The sequence below is a fragment of the Eriocheir sinensis genome, chromosome 4 (genome assembly GCF_024679095.1).
Source record: "Eriocheir sinensis breed Jianghai 21 chromosome 4, ASM2467909v1, whole genome shotgun sequence".
Lineage (NCBI taxonomy): Eukaryota > Metazoa > Arthropoda > Malacostraca > Decapoda > Varunidae > Eriocheir > Eriocheir sinensis.
The window spans coordinates 13,378,617-13,395,257 of record NC_066512.1 but is presented as its reverse complement, the minus strand read 5'-3'; the positions used below and the strand labels follow the sequence as shown (position 1 = coordinate 13,395,257).

The 16,641-nt window shown below is 39.0% G+C and overlaps 1 protein-coding gene across 9 annotated transcripts in view; it reads right to left on the bottom strand.

Moving 5' to 3' along the window:
- Positions 1 to 1,290: 1,290 nt before the first annotated feature.
- The window catches only part of LOC127008564 (mesoderm induction early response protein 1-like), a 35,047-nt gene continuing 19,696 nt past the window's right edge, over positions 1,291 to 16,641 (bottom strand). For 8 of the 9 annotated variants that reach the window (XM_050880764.1, XM_050880773.1, XM_050880807.1 and 5 more), the window contains 6 exons: positions 15,268 to 15,394; positions 8,329 to 8,561; positions 7,347 to 7,442; positions 6,080 to 6,256; positions 5,750 to 5,877; positions 1,291 to 5,163 (listed from right to left, as the gene is read on the bottom strand). In XM_050880764.1, the coding sequence (XP_050736721.1) occupies positions 4,665 to 5,163; positions 5,750 to 5,877; positions 6,080 to 6,256; positions 7,347 to 7,442; positions 8,329 to 8,561; positions 15,268 to 15,394 (1,260 nt within the window). In that variant the 3' untranslated portion in view covers positions 1,291 to 4,664. Of the gene's footprint in view, positions 5,186 to 5,749; positions 5,878 to 6,079; positions 6,257 to 7,346; positions 7,443 to 8,328; positions 8,562 to 15,267; positions 15,395 to 16,641 lie in introns of all 9 variants that reach the window. The other variant, XM_050880823.1, reaches the window with a different exon arrangement.

Below are 16,641 nucleotides of genomic sequence, written 5' to 3'. Positions count from 1 at the left end.
ACCAAGCATCAAAGACTATACAGCACTATATCCAAGTTGCATGTGAAATGAGAGGTAGGACTGAAAGAGATGAATTTATAAAGAATGAAAAAAGAAAACAATGGATGGTACTAAGGAAAATGGGCAAAGACAAAATTTACAAATTGAATGAGATATACTGCTACTTATTCAAAAATAAAGTCACCATACATTTGGTAATTTGCAGTGACAAACAACCCTTGTAACTACTTCAACTGTCATTTGAAAAATTAATGCTGGAGCCTATAGATATTTCAATTTTCTTTCTTTTATATCAGCAGCCTATCAATAAGGGGAACAGGAAATTACAGGAGTCTCAAAATATCATTATCTTGTGAGCAACAGACAAAATTTATGGAAAATAAATGTATAAATTTCCACTGTATGAACTGTTAGCCAAATCCACATACTGCCTTAACCCGTACAGCGTCAGATACGTACGACGTACGTATTATTTTCTAATACCATTGAGTGTCAGATACGTACGTCTTACGTATTAACCCCTTTGCGCCGGATGTTCAAAAAGCCTGCCTGGCTGATATACGGCGTGCTCGGCCGCGCGCAGTAGGGAAACCTGAGCCGGCATGTGTCTGCTTGTCGCCTCCATATATTATGCTGCTGAAAGCCCTCATTACATGTATCCCGTATTTGCAAAGCAGCATACACGACGAGTCAACATATACCTGCTATGCATAATATAAATTGCGTCAATGTGAAATAAAAAAAAAAAAAGCGAAATATAGAAAGGGGAGAAAGGGGCAAGGGGGAAAGAAATAGAGAAAGCAGAGGATTGTGTAGAGAGAGAGAGAGAGAGAGAGAGAGAGAGAGAGAGAGAGAGAGAGAGAGAGAGAGAGAGAGAGAGAGAGAGAGAGAGAGAGAGAGAGAGAGAGAGAGCGAGAGAGCGAGAGAGAGAGAGAGAGAGAGAGAGAGAGAGAGAGAGAGAGAGAGAGAGAGAGAGAGAGAGAGAGAGAGAGAGAGAGAGAGAGAGAGAGAGAGAGAGAGAGAGAGAGAGAGAGACTGTAGCTCATTTTTTGTGATTGGTGGGAACAAGGATGGTGGGAGGAGCAATAGGATTTCAAGGACAGCATACGGCGTCTTTACTTAGTAACCAACACAAAGTACGGGACAACTCAATAGAAGAAACAGAATAGAAATATGACACCTACGTAGGCGTCATCGTATATGCTACTGGGGCTTCATGACGCCTACGTAGGCGTCATCGTATTGAAAGGGTTAAATGTATTATTTTTACCCGTCACTGGAGCGTGTCGGGGGTGTTTTCTGTGGTGCTGTCCTAGTAAACTGATCCTTTGGGAATACTGACCACCCAATATATTTCATTTATTACTATAACTGGCAAGCCTGGCAACCATTATTTTGGGTACAATTTTTTTTTTTTATTTGTGTGGGTGTTGTAGGTGGTTTTGGAGATCGTGGTGTGGAAATTGAAGTGGTTGTTGGTTGGAAAGTGGTTTGACAGTGTTGTGGGTGAGGTATAGTGGGTATACCGATGTCCAGAACTGGCAATCTTGTACCTACATTTTTGGTAAGGAGGGGGCCACGTATAAATTGTAATTGCATGAGCGAACACTCTTGTGGGCGACTCTACATTGAGTTGAACAATCAAAAAGCTCAAAATGAGTTACTCTAACAATATATATAAGTTTGTGCTAAATATGTCGATAAAATGATTTACTCTGGTACGCACGTACAATCCAAGAAAGTCTAAGGCAATCAACGCGACCATTTCGCTTCCCAAATCAACAAAAAATGGCCCAAAACACTGACTTCTAGGCGACGGCAAGCTAAAAGACATTACATTTCTTCATTTTTCATGGTTTTAGCTCGTTTTATTAAAAAATAAATAAATAAATAAATTTTAACAAATAAAAAAAATTGATTTTTCCTCCGATGCTGGGGTGAGGAGGAAATTACAAAATACCAAAACACTGTACGGGTTACAAAGGCTTAAGGTTTGATCAGATCTGCACAGAAATTATAGGAAATAAACTTGCACATCAGGTTCTTTAAAGAGATGTATTACTATAATAAAAATATATATCTCTTATATTAACTGGGAATGAGCATGTATATGGATGCATCTTTGATACTTTAAAGAGTTGCAAGGATAGTTATATCTGACATAGAAGTTTAAATAAATGTATAAAAACTAGAGAAAAAATTGATAGGATGGAAATAAACAGTAGCTAACAAAATAAGTAAAATGAAACCAAATATATAATGATGGTCCATTATGGAAATACAGAAGTATACCAATGAATACTGAGAAGCAAGACTGGAATTGGGGAATGTGAACTATTTGGCTGACTTTGATCATCAAACAATTTCAGTCTTACATTATACGAATTTATAATACCTTAATCTGTTCATTCTTCCTTTTCATCATCAGGAATGAGTTAATGGAGACATAAAATGTGCCAGGTATCAGGGACCGAAAACTACCCACTCTCTACACACAATACTTCCATAGTGCCACATGCTACAATAAAGAATAGGGAGGATGAGCCATGAAATCACACATCCCTTTACTCTAACGCTTCAGGAACTTGAAATTATAAATATCTAGCCAATATTCAGCATAAACTCAAAAGATATGAGGAATTAAATGGAATCTTTCATGGATAGAAAGCATAATTTGGAGCCCTGTATGTAAGGGGGAAACATGCAAACCAGGCTGAAAACTATTTTGTGTTGCATACCACTATTGTCACCTCTCCTCTGTGTACCTGTGCTGGATATATCCCCCCCATCATAACTGGAAGCAAAGTAAAAATCCTCCCCATAAAACTCGACTGCTTTCTGGGCGGGAGGACCGACCAGGTAGTGCTTAAAGGTGAGAAAAATCCGCTCATTGAGTGAGGTGGGACATGACCAGACATAGCCGTTGCAGCCAGCTGCCACCCCTATCCTCTTAATCATCACAGCAAAGCAGTCACCCTGCCATTCTCTCTCGACATATGAGAAAGTTCTGCATTTTTCTCTTGCTTTGGATTATTTTTTACCTAAGTGTTGTCTTTACCAAGAGACAATAGTCATCAGTCTGAGCCCAGGTCCTCTAGTATGGATATGATTGTCCAATATTAGCATTATTCATACTCATTGGAAAGAAAAAAATTAAATATAAATATTTTTGGCCAGAAAATACCTTCAGCAGTGTTTTAAACTAACCATAACCACAATGTTTTTTTGTGTGTGTACTGTGACTCATGGGTGTTTTTACACCCCCTACCCCCCTTGACTCCAGTCTGGATTTGGAAACAACTGCTATAACATTCGATTACTCATAATCATGCTGTGTTACCATTGAAAAAACGGCCCCATTTTAAAAACCCTTCACTCCATTTTGTATGTGCATGGTGCTTTTCAGATATCTTTAGTATTAACTATCTTATACCTTCCCCATATTCATGAACAGCAAAAACCTGAGATAATTTTTTTTAATGAAAGATAATGGATGAATATATAAGATGTGATTAAGTGATGCAAAGTGCATGATGTAAACAGAATACAGGCTACTTTGGGACAGCTGAGGACTAATCATGGCCACCCCCTGGAGGGAGTTCCCGGAAGGAATGAGGTGAGAAATACAGACAGATAAATGCACAAAACCTTCAAATCGCAACTGTAGTACTTAGCTAATAGTATTCTATAATTAGTCTAATGGCTAAAGCCATTTAAACAGAACTGCAACAAAATGGTTTTCATCTAATTTTTCTACTAAATTTACTGGATGGAATAACTCAAAAACTGTCATTACTTCACCAATATTAATGCTGAATGAATACTGAAAAAAAAAGTACCTAATGAAATAAAAATCTAATAAATCTTTAACTCATACTATATTAAACCATCAACAACACTGCCAATTACTTGATGAAGTCATGTTAAGATAAAATAAGGAAACGCTACACCATATGTACCTTCCTACTTTCTTTTTAAAAGCTGAGTTATGAATTTTCTGAGGAGGTAGAAGTATTCACTACCTTAAAATGTAATTTCAGTAGGAATCACATACCATTTGCATGAATTTTCACATGTAGTAAGGCCAAGGTGCACCAATTTCATAAAACCTTATTATAATAAGAAAATGAATACTGCAGTTAGCAAGCAGTTGCTGATGAAGACCACTTTTGTTCATCAGTTAACCAATGTACTGGGAGACCCACATTTTAAATAAAAAAATAAAAAAAATAATAATAAAATCTTGTCACTTTCATTTTCAGTTCACATTCTTGATAAGGTTGTTTTAACTATCTGTTTCTACTCTAAAGTATGTGTCACTATCACCACTTACATATTTAGATAATTTATCTGTGTAAATCACAGTTTGTATTTTCTTGTATATATATATCTATATAACACTCACTTTCTTAACAAATACCAATAATATTTGACACAATGGTTCTAGGGGTTCACACTCCTTAACTTAGGTCTCGGAAATCCGAATAGTGTCACACATGCAACTGGAAATTCACAGAACTTCTACGCAAGTGTCCATGGGTCATTAGTTATAGAAGGCAAATTTGTAGTTCTCTTGGTTACAAGGTCAGTATCCCCAGTAACCAACATTTGCACTTTTCACAACCTCAACACTAATCACACATTAGAAAAGGCAAATAAGTTTTTCACTGTGCTACAGTTTCAGTCATTGCCACACTTTTGGCTTCCACACCAATTGTCTGAGGGCTTAGTACTGAGGAACGTGATAGAGAAATATCTACATCCATAGGATGAGGGCTACTGTTTCTTTTTCCAGTCCTGGCTATTGATACAGAACTATTTCCAGAGGTCATTTTAGCCAGGGACTCAATAGAATCAGCATCTAAATGGCGAGCTAAGTCTTCCATCTGATTAAGTCCTGTGTAAGTAACATGAGCCTCACTGCTGTCTCTGTTGACACTGTTTCCACTGGTTTCTGCAGAAGGGTTTGGCTGAGCAGGTTGAGCAACAGATGTCGGTGTGGATGACCTTTCCACCAAACCTCCAACAGGGCCTGCACTATTTCCAGGCGGTGGTCGGCCATACAGCAATGCATGGAGACTTGGTGAGGAAGAGCGATTGTCACGCCATGACGCTGGACCCCCGACTCCCTCTCCCTCATCTAAGAACCGGTCCATGTAGTCACTGCAACACCCACAAATAATCACTACACTCACATATAAAGCTGTATCACTGTCGTTATCCTTAAGATTATAAAAAAAAGTAGTATGCTACTTAACACTAAACGTCTTATAAGAAAAAGAAAAAAGGAATAACGCTGAGTGACAAACAGGCAGTTTTGAAAGGAGCTAAGTTACTAATAATGGAAATATGAAAAAAAAATATTCTTCCTAATTCAAATATTCTTTTAAGCTTTAAGTAAATCAAACAAATTAATATTGCTTAAACAACAAAAAACATTACAAAAAATATTGTCTAGAGTGTACTGATAACTATAAATACACTTATACATGTGGCACAGTGAAAAAAAGTACACATGGCTATAGAGAAATAAAACATACAAATTCTGAGCATGAGAATCATTTATACAATTACTTGATCTATCTGACTGGAATGTGTAAATCGAATAAGTGGAAATCTTTTGTATAATATTAGCATCTAGCAAAATCAATGAATATTCAAATTTAAATTCAGCATTTAATTTTTGAAAGCTACCTATCTTCCACTTAAGATGTGGTAAACAGCATGTCTGAAAAGAATTGAAACTTACGTAGTGCCAGGATGAACTATATATTTCTTCTTCTCAATTCTTGTTTTAGTAGCAAAGAGATCATGTCTTTCTGTTTTCTTCCACAAATAATAAAACTGCACTAGCTCACCAACAGATCTTGTTCGAACCTGATGGCAAAGAAAGACTTTTATTTGGTAATCACATTTCATATAAAAATGCCTTTAAAAATTAGAGAAAAATATGCAGTAATAGGATTTACAATATTTCTTTTTAAATCTCAACATTGGCAAATGAGATCTACTGATATGAACATTTTTTCAATAGAAATCAAAGCACACAGACAAAAATAAAAAAGATCCACTGACATACTTTATTTTGCTGTATAAGATGAAAGTCTTTTCCATATGTTTTCAAACCATTTTCAAAATTTCTACACTCCTCTTCAGACCATAGAGTCATTGTTGAAGCCAGAGGGGTGGGATTCATCCGGTGTCTCCTTAAAGCTTCATCTACATTATATCCACACTGAAGTAATAAATATAGGGCCTGTGGAATGAAAGAAAAGATAAAATACAGCACCAAATGAATGTACAATTCTGGATTTCCTGAGAAACATTTTATTGACCCATGATTACCTTCTGAATTTATAACAAATGCAACCTAACTCCTCTAGTTTATGTATATTCTTCTTGTGAACTGAAATCCCCTGACCCTGTAGGCATACTTGAATTCTGAATATCACAGAACCACACTCCTAAAGCTACCAAGGTTATTTCCTCTAAGTGACTTCTTACACCCTAAAACATGGCACCCTCTACTGAATTAACCCTTAAAGCGCAGGTGTCGACAATCGTCGACAGCTGGTGCCTGGGCTCAAACCGCAGGTGTTGACAATAGTTGACAAGGCATTTTTTGACTTAGCGCGCCGTCAAATTTAATATATTTGTGCTGAAGTAGAGTAAGCAGGTTGTTTTCTTTCAAACAATACCCAACCATGCTCCCTTGACAAATTATTGGTCAGTGTATGCCTTGTGTTAGCATTGGCCCGGAAGTTAAGTTTTTCTGGGAGTGTTTCACATAAACTGTATAAAAGTTATACTTTTTATTACTAACTCATAAAAGGGAAGTCCACTAGGGGTGGAAAACTGTCTAAAATAATGTGTTTTCAGTGATCCTACTTCAATATTCCGTACTCGCTCTAGCAATGGTTATATAGTCTTCAAATTAATGTCAAAGGACAGTTAAGGGTATGTACTTTACAATGATACCTCATTCAGTCATGTGAGGCAAGTAGAAGTGAAGATATAAAAGGTTGAAGTGAGGTATGTTTTTGCTTGAATATGCCTGCGTGGGAGGACAGGCATGGTAAAACAAGCCCGCGCTTTAAGGGTTAAGGCATGTGAAATGAAAACGAAAATGAGAAGGCAAAGTTAAAGTTGGACAATCATTGCCATTTTTGCCTCAATCAACCAAAACACAGTGAAGTGAGCAGCACGTACAAAAAAATAAGAATGGTTTATTTTGAAGCTGGTACCTTATTCCCTTTGGTAGACCATCTGAATATCCCAACTTCCACTGGACAAGAAAATAATAAAAAATACTGACAGGCTCATTTAGCTAAATCTAATGTGTTTACCTGTTCATCATCACGAACATGTTTTCCTAAAGGGATAGCTGCAACCCCTTGTGAGCCTGGAGGGGGATGACTGAGGGCCCGCAGGTACTCCTCAACCTGTGATGATGGAAAATTAATCATGGCAGTTTTACAATGACCAATATATCCATGATTACACTGTATATTGATCTGAATTATCTTTCAAGTATCTTATCTCCACAATACTTTCTCTTTTAAGCACACACACACACCAACCCCAACATAAAGGACATACAGCCTGACCTCTCATGCCAACAGAATGGCATCAGCTTGGCAAAAAAGCATTTTTGCCTGGGTTGGGTATTCATGATCATGCCTGTCTCCTGCTATATAGAAAAAGTGTCCTTTTGAAAGTAAGGTAATGTGAAAGTATGGATGTTCTTTTCAAGAGTGGCAAGGGGTGGGAATTTATTTGTCAACAAACTATGGAGAAATGGTGCTTTCTAAACGACTCATTTCAGGAGTGGAAGGATAGATATGTCAGTAAGAAGAGAGAAATGGGTTAAGAGTGGCTTAAATTGACTGAAAATATGAAGGACTGGTTCAATATGCAAGCTAATGATTAAGGTGGTGATGAAACAAGACAGGGAAAACAAGGAGTGGAAATCAAGAGATGGAATCAGAATAAGTGAGCCACAAACGGAGATCTAAAAGCATCAAGGAGACAACTGGAAGTCCAGGAGTGAAGGTATCAGGAGAAAAATGCAAGAAATGGTGAAAAGAGGATAAGAAAATTAAGAGGAAAAACTAAATTACAAAAAAGAGAGAAAGGAAGAGATGAGGCAAATTCAATTGTGCAAATAATCAATAAAACTGTGGGCACAATGTAGGAAACACAGGCTAGGATTAAAGAAAGGAAATATACTGAAACCTATTCTCATACCTAACTTTCAGTCAACAGTACAGAAAGTACACATAATACTCTGAAATAATCACATTAACCTAGCCATTTGTTGGATTTTACCTGTTTAGGACTTAGTTTCCCGGGTTCCCATAAGAGTTTGTCTTCATTTTCATAAGGTGGTGTTGCACCATATGCTTGCAAACCTTCAGGAACTTGGGCTTGGTAAGCTGAACCAATCATTATTGTTTTGTGCCAGTCTTCCTCTTCCCCAGAATATTCACCTTCCTCTTCTTCTTCATCTTCACTCTGTTGTCTAGAACTGCCTGTAGACAAGATTCCCAGTGGCTTGTGACCTGCAAGTGTATGAACTCTTCTGATTATTTGACAAAAATATTCATAGACACAGATAGAGTTCATATCAGTATAGCATTATCAAGTATGATATATATATATATATATATATATATATATATATATATATATATATATATATATATATATATATATATATATATATATATATACAGTAGAGCCCCACTTAGCGCGAGATCAATTAGCGCGAACCGCAATTAGCGCGAGCCACCATCTACCAAGAAAAAAATTAATTAGCGCGAAAGCCTCAGTTAGCGCGAGCAGCCACCACGACTGAATTTTGAAAATTGCGCCAAGCCGCCATGATGCGCGGCACAAGCCGCCATGATGCGTGGCACAAGCCGCCATGTTGCACGGCACAAGCCGCCATGATACGCGGCACAAGCCGCCATGATGCACGGCACAAGCCGCCATGATGCGCAGCACAAGCCGCCATGATGCGCAGCACAAGCCGCCATGATGCGCGGCACAAGCCGCCATGATGCGCAGCACAAGCCGCCATGATGCGCGACACAAGCCGCCATGATGCGCAGCACAAGCCGCCATGATGCGCGGCACAAGCCGCCATGATGCGCGGCACAAGCCGCCATGATGCACAGCACAAGCCGCCATGATGCGCAGCACAAGCCGCCATGATGCGCGGCACAAGCCGCCATGATGCGCAGCACAAGCCGCCATGATGCGCGGCACAAGCCGCGAGAGCCCTTACTTTAGCAGACGACGCCATGTTGATACAGGGCAAGTGCTTTGTTTACGTTGTGGATGTGGATACGGGCAACTGACCTTGGTCGTGTGTGACGCACACCCGGAAAATTTGGATTTGCCGGTTGTCCAAGTGTGATACTGCCTTAAGGCAGCAAGGCCGCTGGCCGGGTGATCGCCAGCGATGACGTCATCGGACTCCCAACGAATCACAAGCGTGTTTTCAGAGCTCAGCCAATCGTAGGTTTTTTTTTTTAATGAGTGATTATTTTGAGTAATTATCAAACCCAAAAGTCAGACCCACGTGTGCACCAAATATTTTTTTTCATATTGGTTACTTTATTCAATTAGCGCGACCGCGTTCATCCACCTAATTCTCGCGCTAAATGGGGCTCAACTGTATATAGTCAAACCTCGGTTTACGAGTGTTTTGATTTACGAGCAAAGAAAAATCATAAAGCATGCCTTGGTTTGAGAGCGGTGACTTGGTATATGAGCATCCTGTTTGTGGAAGTCTTTTTTTTATATTTTATTTGTTGTCACCTCAAGGGTGAGGACACGGGCTATATGAAAGCCGTCGGGGTCAAACGCGTACGTCCCTCCGAGGAGGGACCACAGGCCTTGCCGGATGACGGCTCATGAATGGGAGGGGAGGATGCCGATAGACCGACTCTATCAGCTGACGTCAGCCTAGTCGAGCAAGTCGGTCTTTTGATGAGGACTGGCGTGTCTTTTTGTACCAGTTGAAGACGTGAGGGTGGGTTCCCTTTGTTCACCGCTAGACGAGAGTGCTCAAAGAGGAGAACAATGTGAATAGTCTCAATTACGGTTGCCACCTTGAGCTAAAAAAAAAAAATAAGGAACGCAACAACCCATTCTCCAATATAGAACAAATCCATATTTTAAGGAACGGGTGGCAACCCTAAAATTTCTCTAGCCTGCCATGACTGACAGCCACTGCTGGTGACAGGAGAAAGGGGGGAGGGACGTTATGACGCGAATTTTACGCGTATTTCAGGACAACACTTGACAAAACATAATTTTATGGTTTGGCTTTGTGGTTCACCGAAAAATGCACTAATTACAGTTTTAAAATACTGAATTTTATCTGCTTAACCATTCAGACAGACAAATATGGAACAAATGGCGTTCCGTATTTAAGGAAAGTGTGACGGGTTGGCAACCCTACAGCCCGTCCAAAATGTCGAGTCCGGTCTGGCGGAGCCCCGAGAGGGGAATTTCCTTGGTGTGGCGTTGCTAGGTGTACAAGCAACAATTATTGTCTTATTGTTAGATTACTTCTAAATGAAACTTCATAATAGTGCATTTATATAAAATTCTAATAAGGATGTATAGAGAGCTTTGAATATTGTTCTAGTGGAATGATAACAATGACTTTGTAAAGATACCACAAAATGTGGCAGCTCTGTTCTCCAATGTTGCCATTTTTGAGGCTGGATCAAGGGTACATTGACCGCGCTAATCCACAGGTAAACGAGAGGTCGATTCTCATGATAACCCAACACACACACACACACACACACACACACACACACACACACACACACACACACACACACACACACACACACACACACACACACACACACACACACACACACACACACACACATAGGTAGGTGGAGGCGAGCAGTGTCCATGAAATGAAGGAAAGGCTGGATGAATGTAGATATGGAGACGGGACTATCAGAGCTTAGCTCGGGCCCTGTAGACTACAAATAGGTAAATACACACACACACACACATACACACTGAAAGAAAAAAAAAAGAGAGAGAGAGAGAGAGAGAGAGAGAGAGAGAGAGAGAGAGAGAGAGAGAGAGAGAGAGAGAGAGAGAGAGAGAAACTCATAGAGATAACATCCGTGTAGTCGTGTCCGACTACATTTGTGCTATTGAGTGTGATTTTAGTGTTTTCAGCACTACATTGTGCGTTGTTTGCGATTTAACGATGTCCCCGGGAAAGATTATTAAAAGGGATGGTGCTGCAAATAAGAAAACAGGAACGGCGGATACTCTTCTCGCAACAGGAACAGGGTGCGAGCCTCGGCGGCTTGTATGCCCTCCTGGACGTGACTGACTCCCGTTCAGCCTCCATCTCGGATGATACGTCAGGTTAGCTACATGTTGGTGGTCAAACACAGTTCCGCTGCCTCGAGAATAGGGAAACTGCGGCTTCTAATCCCCAGTGCGAAGCCTATACCTCCAGCGTAAGTAGCAATAGCGGGAGTTCCATAACAACCATAACACATGGCTTTGTGTTTTATATTATATATATATATATATATATATATATATATATATATATATATATATATATATATATATATATATATATATATATATATATATATATATTACAGTGGTACCTCGCGATTCGAACTTAATTGGTTCATTTGGGCTGTTCGAATTGAAAATGTTCGAATTAGGAAGCAATTTATCCCATTGAAATTAATGTAGAAAAAATTATTTTCCAGGCCCCAAAATCCTCATATTTTTTAACATTTTTATGGGTTTATGTTGTGCCCTGTGGCCAGATCACTCAAATAAATACATTTAAAACACTTAATCTTCATTATTCTTCATCATTAGTCTAGTTGTTGTAATATTCTAGTATATTTTAAAAACTTAACCCTTTCAATACGGTGACGCAGACGTTGGCGTCACACTATGGAAAGGGTTAAGAGGAATTGCAAGAGGATTAATCCTCTTCCATTTCCTCTTGACCCCTTTCCATACTGTGACGCTGATGTCTGCGTCACATATGGAAAGGGTTAATCCTTTTCTAAACCTCTTAATCCTCTTCCATTTCCTCTTAAAAGGTTTAGAAGAGGATTAAGAGGAAATGGAAGAGGATAAAGAGGTTTAGAAGAGGATTAACCCTTTCCATACGATCATCGTACTGAAGGGGTTAAGGAAGTGTGAAATTTCAAACTTGAATGTGCTTCAGTGTTTGTTGAACTCGTATGTAAATTAAGAATGTTAACTCGTGTGTAAAGTAAGAATGTTAAAAGATAAGTGCAAAATGGAAAAACAGGCACTTGTAGATATAGAATAATAACCAATCTTTTCAATATCTCTTCAGTATTATCCATAAATTGTTTGTGTTGATATATCAATCAAACAAAGTTAAATAGTTTTATGAAGAAGGTCTGTCTTACCTCAATAATCCCTGTCTACTAAGGAAACAGCGTGTCTTGCGCGTGTTGTCAGGTTTGATGTACAGCCATCCACTAGTTTGTTTAGGTACAGGCATTAAGTCACTTAATTTTCTTCCTGACCGGTGTCATTTTACATGAAGTAGTGGTAAGTACTACTGTTACACACATTGTTATCCCGTGCAATTGGGCTATTTTTCAAGGGAGTGTGCGGGAAAAATTGGCAGTTGCGGGTTGGCGTTTTTTTAGGCTGGAGTCCGCGGTATCACATTCACCAAACTGGCTACACTAGTAGCTTCGTCTGCAGCCGTTTGTTTGTGTTCGAATTCCGATGCACATTCGAATTGGAGGACAAAATTTGTTTGATAAATGAGTTCCGAATTGGGAATTGTTTGAATTGAAAGGCGTTCGAATCACGAGGTACCACTGTATGTATTATATATATATATATATATATATATATATATATATATATATATATATATATATATATATATATATATATATATATATATATACAGTTCTCATCATCCCGAGTTTTGTGCAGCTTTGACATGTACGGGTCATGTCTACCTACCGTCGACGTCATGCGCACTGCCTTAAATGGTGGTGTCACACTGGCCGTTTTCATCCAACCATTGGGGCTATGGGCAGTTGTGGTTCCCCATATACCCAACCGGGAGCGAGTTGTCAGTTGTCCGTGCGAATGGAAAACGGTTGTGGGTACGAGCGTGGGTACGTGGGTACCGTGCAGCTGTATGTAAACAAACAAATGACAGCAGTGGCTGAGAAGTGAGGAGCAGTGGAAGATGACTCACCAAGAGACTCGTAAAGTTGACTGGCAGAGCTGCTTTGTTTACTATTTGATATTTGTGCTGTGGAACCACAATCCAAAAAACTTTTTTTCCAGTCCATGAAAACTGTAGAAGGACTCCCGGTGTTGTGTTCCTAGCGCAGGACGGGACATGGCGGCAGCAGTCGTCCACTACACTGGCCGATGTTGCAAGAAATATCTCCTCACTGAAATAAGTCATTCTGCTGTCCACCACATATGCGCGCTGCGTGAACACACAGCAGGAAAAACATTTATGTGCCTGGTTTTGTTCTAGTTTGCCCACTTGTGATCTTTGTGAGCGGTGAGTGAAATACGGAAACAGTAAGCAAATTGAACCTCTCTGCGAGCTATTTTGCCGCTGCGGTGGCGGTTGCACATACAACAGGCATTGAAAAGCTAATCATTATATTAGTGATTTAATGACTTGCAACAGAAACAGTTAGTAGATTATTTCATAACACACCGAAAACTACCAGAAAGAGTAGGTTCGTCCAACAGTGTCCCACGGGCGACGTTCTGGAAATTTACCTAGATCTCTGACGAGTTTTGGGTAAACATTCCTGTCCTCCCGTCTTTGAAGCCATCCATAATTGTGCCCACAACCACTTCGTCCTTCCATTTAACTGCAGCAACATGTCCATACCATGGGTAACAGCAGCACAAGTCGCGACAGCCCTTATTTTAGCAGATGACGCCATGTGGATTACAGGGCGACTGCCTTGTATACGGGCAACCGACCTTGGCCGTGTGTGACGTACACCCAGAAAAGTTGGAGTTGTCGGTTGCTCCTACCGCCAATGCAGTTGGAGGAAAGAGGCCCAATGTGACACCAGCTTACGGACAACCAACAACTTGCTCCCGGTTGGGCGCCGTAACCCCAACGGTTGGAGGAAATTGGTTAGTGTGACACTGCCTTAAGGCAGCAAGGCTTCTGATAGGGTGAGCGCCGTCGATGACATCATCGGACTCAACGAATCACAAGCGTGTTTTCAGAACTACCAGCAAATTGTAAAGCAGCCGCCTTCAATTGCAGCTTCAAAATGACCCATTCTCACTTCCTATTTACTTCCTTTTACCAAGCTATGTATTTTGAGGGGAAAAAAAAAAAAAAAACAAAGCAGCAGTTTCTCCACGGGTCGGAACCAAAATGTGCTTTTTCATTGTTTTCAATACCCGAGTTTTGCGATCCCCGAGTTTAGCACTATACCTTCAGAACGAAGCAAGCGCGAAACTCGGGAGGGAACTGTGTGTGTGTGTGTATATATATATATATATATATATATATATATATATATATATATATATATATATATATATATATATATATATATATATATATATATATATATATATATATATATATATATATATATATATATATATATATATATATATAAATAGGAAGGCAGAGGAGGAGGCAGAGAGGAGGAAGGGAGAGGAGGAGGGGGCAATGGACGTTAGTGCTTTCCTATTGGCAGCAACATTATCCTAAAAAAAAAAATTCACACACTGCAGTGTTGCCAGATTGAGCTACAAATTGTTGATTACATATTGTTGTCTAACAAGGTCTTGTCTCATTTCAGTCATTAAAAAAAAAAAACATGTTTTATATGCGTGTCAGAGGTGACTTCCCAAATGCATATTTTCCCATAGGGTTATAGTCCAAATACCATATATATATATATATATATATATATATATATATATATATATATATATATATATATATATATATATATATATATATATATATATATATATATATATATATATATATATATATATATATATATATATATATATATATATATATATATATATATATATATATATATATATATATATATATATATATATATATATATATATATATATATATATATATATATATATATATATATATATATATATATATATATATATATATATATATATATATATATATATATATATATATTTTCATGTTGTACTTACATCTGAGTGATCGAGACGAGGTTGAAGTCTGTGTATCACCATTGGTATCCATGTCTGCATAGAGTTGGGCTAATTCTGAAGGCTTTTCTCTTCTTTTCCTCTCAGGTTTGACTTCTGGTTTTATTTCCTACAATAAGAAAACAAATGAATGCATAACTCCAAATAATAATTGTTGGAAGATTAACTTATACACTACATTCAAAACCTTCAAACATAGATATGACTGCTCCATTATTTCATTCACTGACAGTAGCAAACGCTGATACAATAAAAATCCAATAATCCAAAACTCCCATTCCAAATATTTTAAAGTGGCTGATGAAATCTTCCCAAATTAAAAAGAATAAAAATAAATAAAAATTCAAATCATGCGCCATATGCACCGAGTGGTGCTAAGTTGCAGGCAAGAAACAAGAGAATCAAGAGAGATTTAAGTTTAGTCTAGGTGTTGGTAGCCAAATATTCCTTTAATTTTCAGACTGTATGGTACCCAATATCACCGGAAGGCTGGCTCCCACAGCTTCTGCAAGTGATAGTCCTGAGATAATGCTGGAGGACGATGAGTGAAAGTGACAAAGAAAGAGACAGTACAGTAGGTTTGAGGAAAGTTGCTCAGTACAGTGGTAATGAGTAAAATAATAACAAATGAGCGAAAAGTTAATTAGTCAAGTGAAAGTAAAGTACTTACGCAGCCCCAGGTCTACTCCATGACTGTCGGAGGGGTTCGCCTTCCCAGAGGTGCCTCCTTGCTGCTTATTTATTTATTTATTCATCCTTTTTTTTATGCTTTACCTATGATGACAATGAGTTTTCTTGGTGGGGGCCTGGCGGTCAGCCAGCCCCAGCCCGTTATGGTGCAGGCAAGTGTTTAATCGTGGCGCCATCTTGCTTGATTCATGCTGCCCCCCTCCCCCCCAGAACTCATCTTTGATCCTCTTTTTAAGAGAGAATCAGAGTCCAGGTTGATAGGTGGTCTTCAAGAAAGCATATGGGTAGTTTTAGGCCACTTGGCAGTGACTGAAAAATTGCCAGCTTGTTTGTCACAGTTGTGGGTAATGTAAGTTCTGAATATAGGCACCTTGCCTGGGGCAACAATAATCCCGCGGTGTCAGCGGTTTTGACCATTGTCGCCCCTCAGAGGCTGGCAGTGCCTCAGGGGCCAGTTCACCCCGTCTCTGTATCGCTTACGCACGTAGTAGTTCTCTCTCTGTTACTTTCTATAGAATATACGGACTTAAGTTTATTCAGTGTTTGTCTATCCAATGATTACAAGTGTCGACAAGTAACTGACCAACATGGCGCAGTGAGTAGGATTCTGTGGAAAGAGAAATAGTGAAAAGCAGTGTACAAGCCGGTTGGCGTAACGGCCAGCCG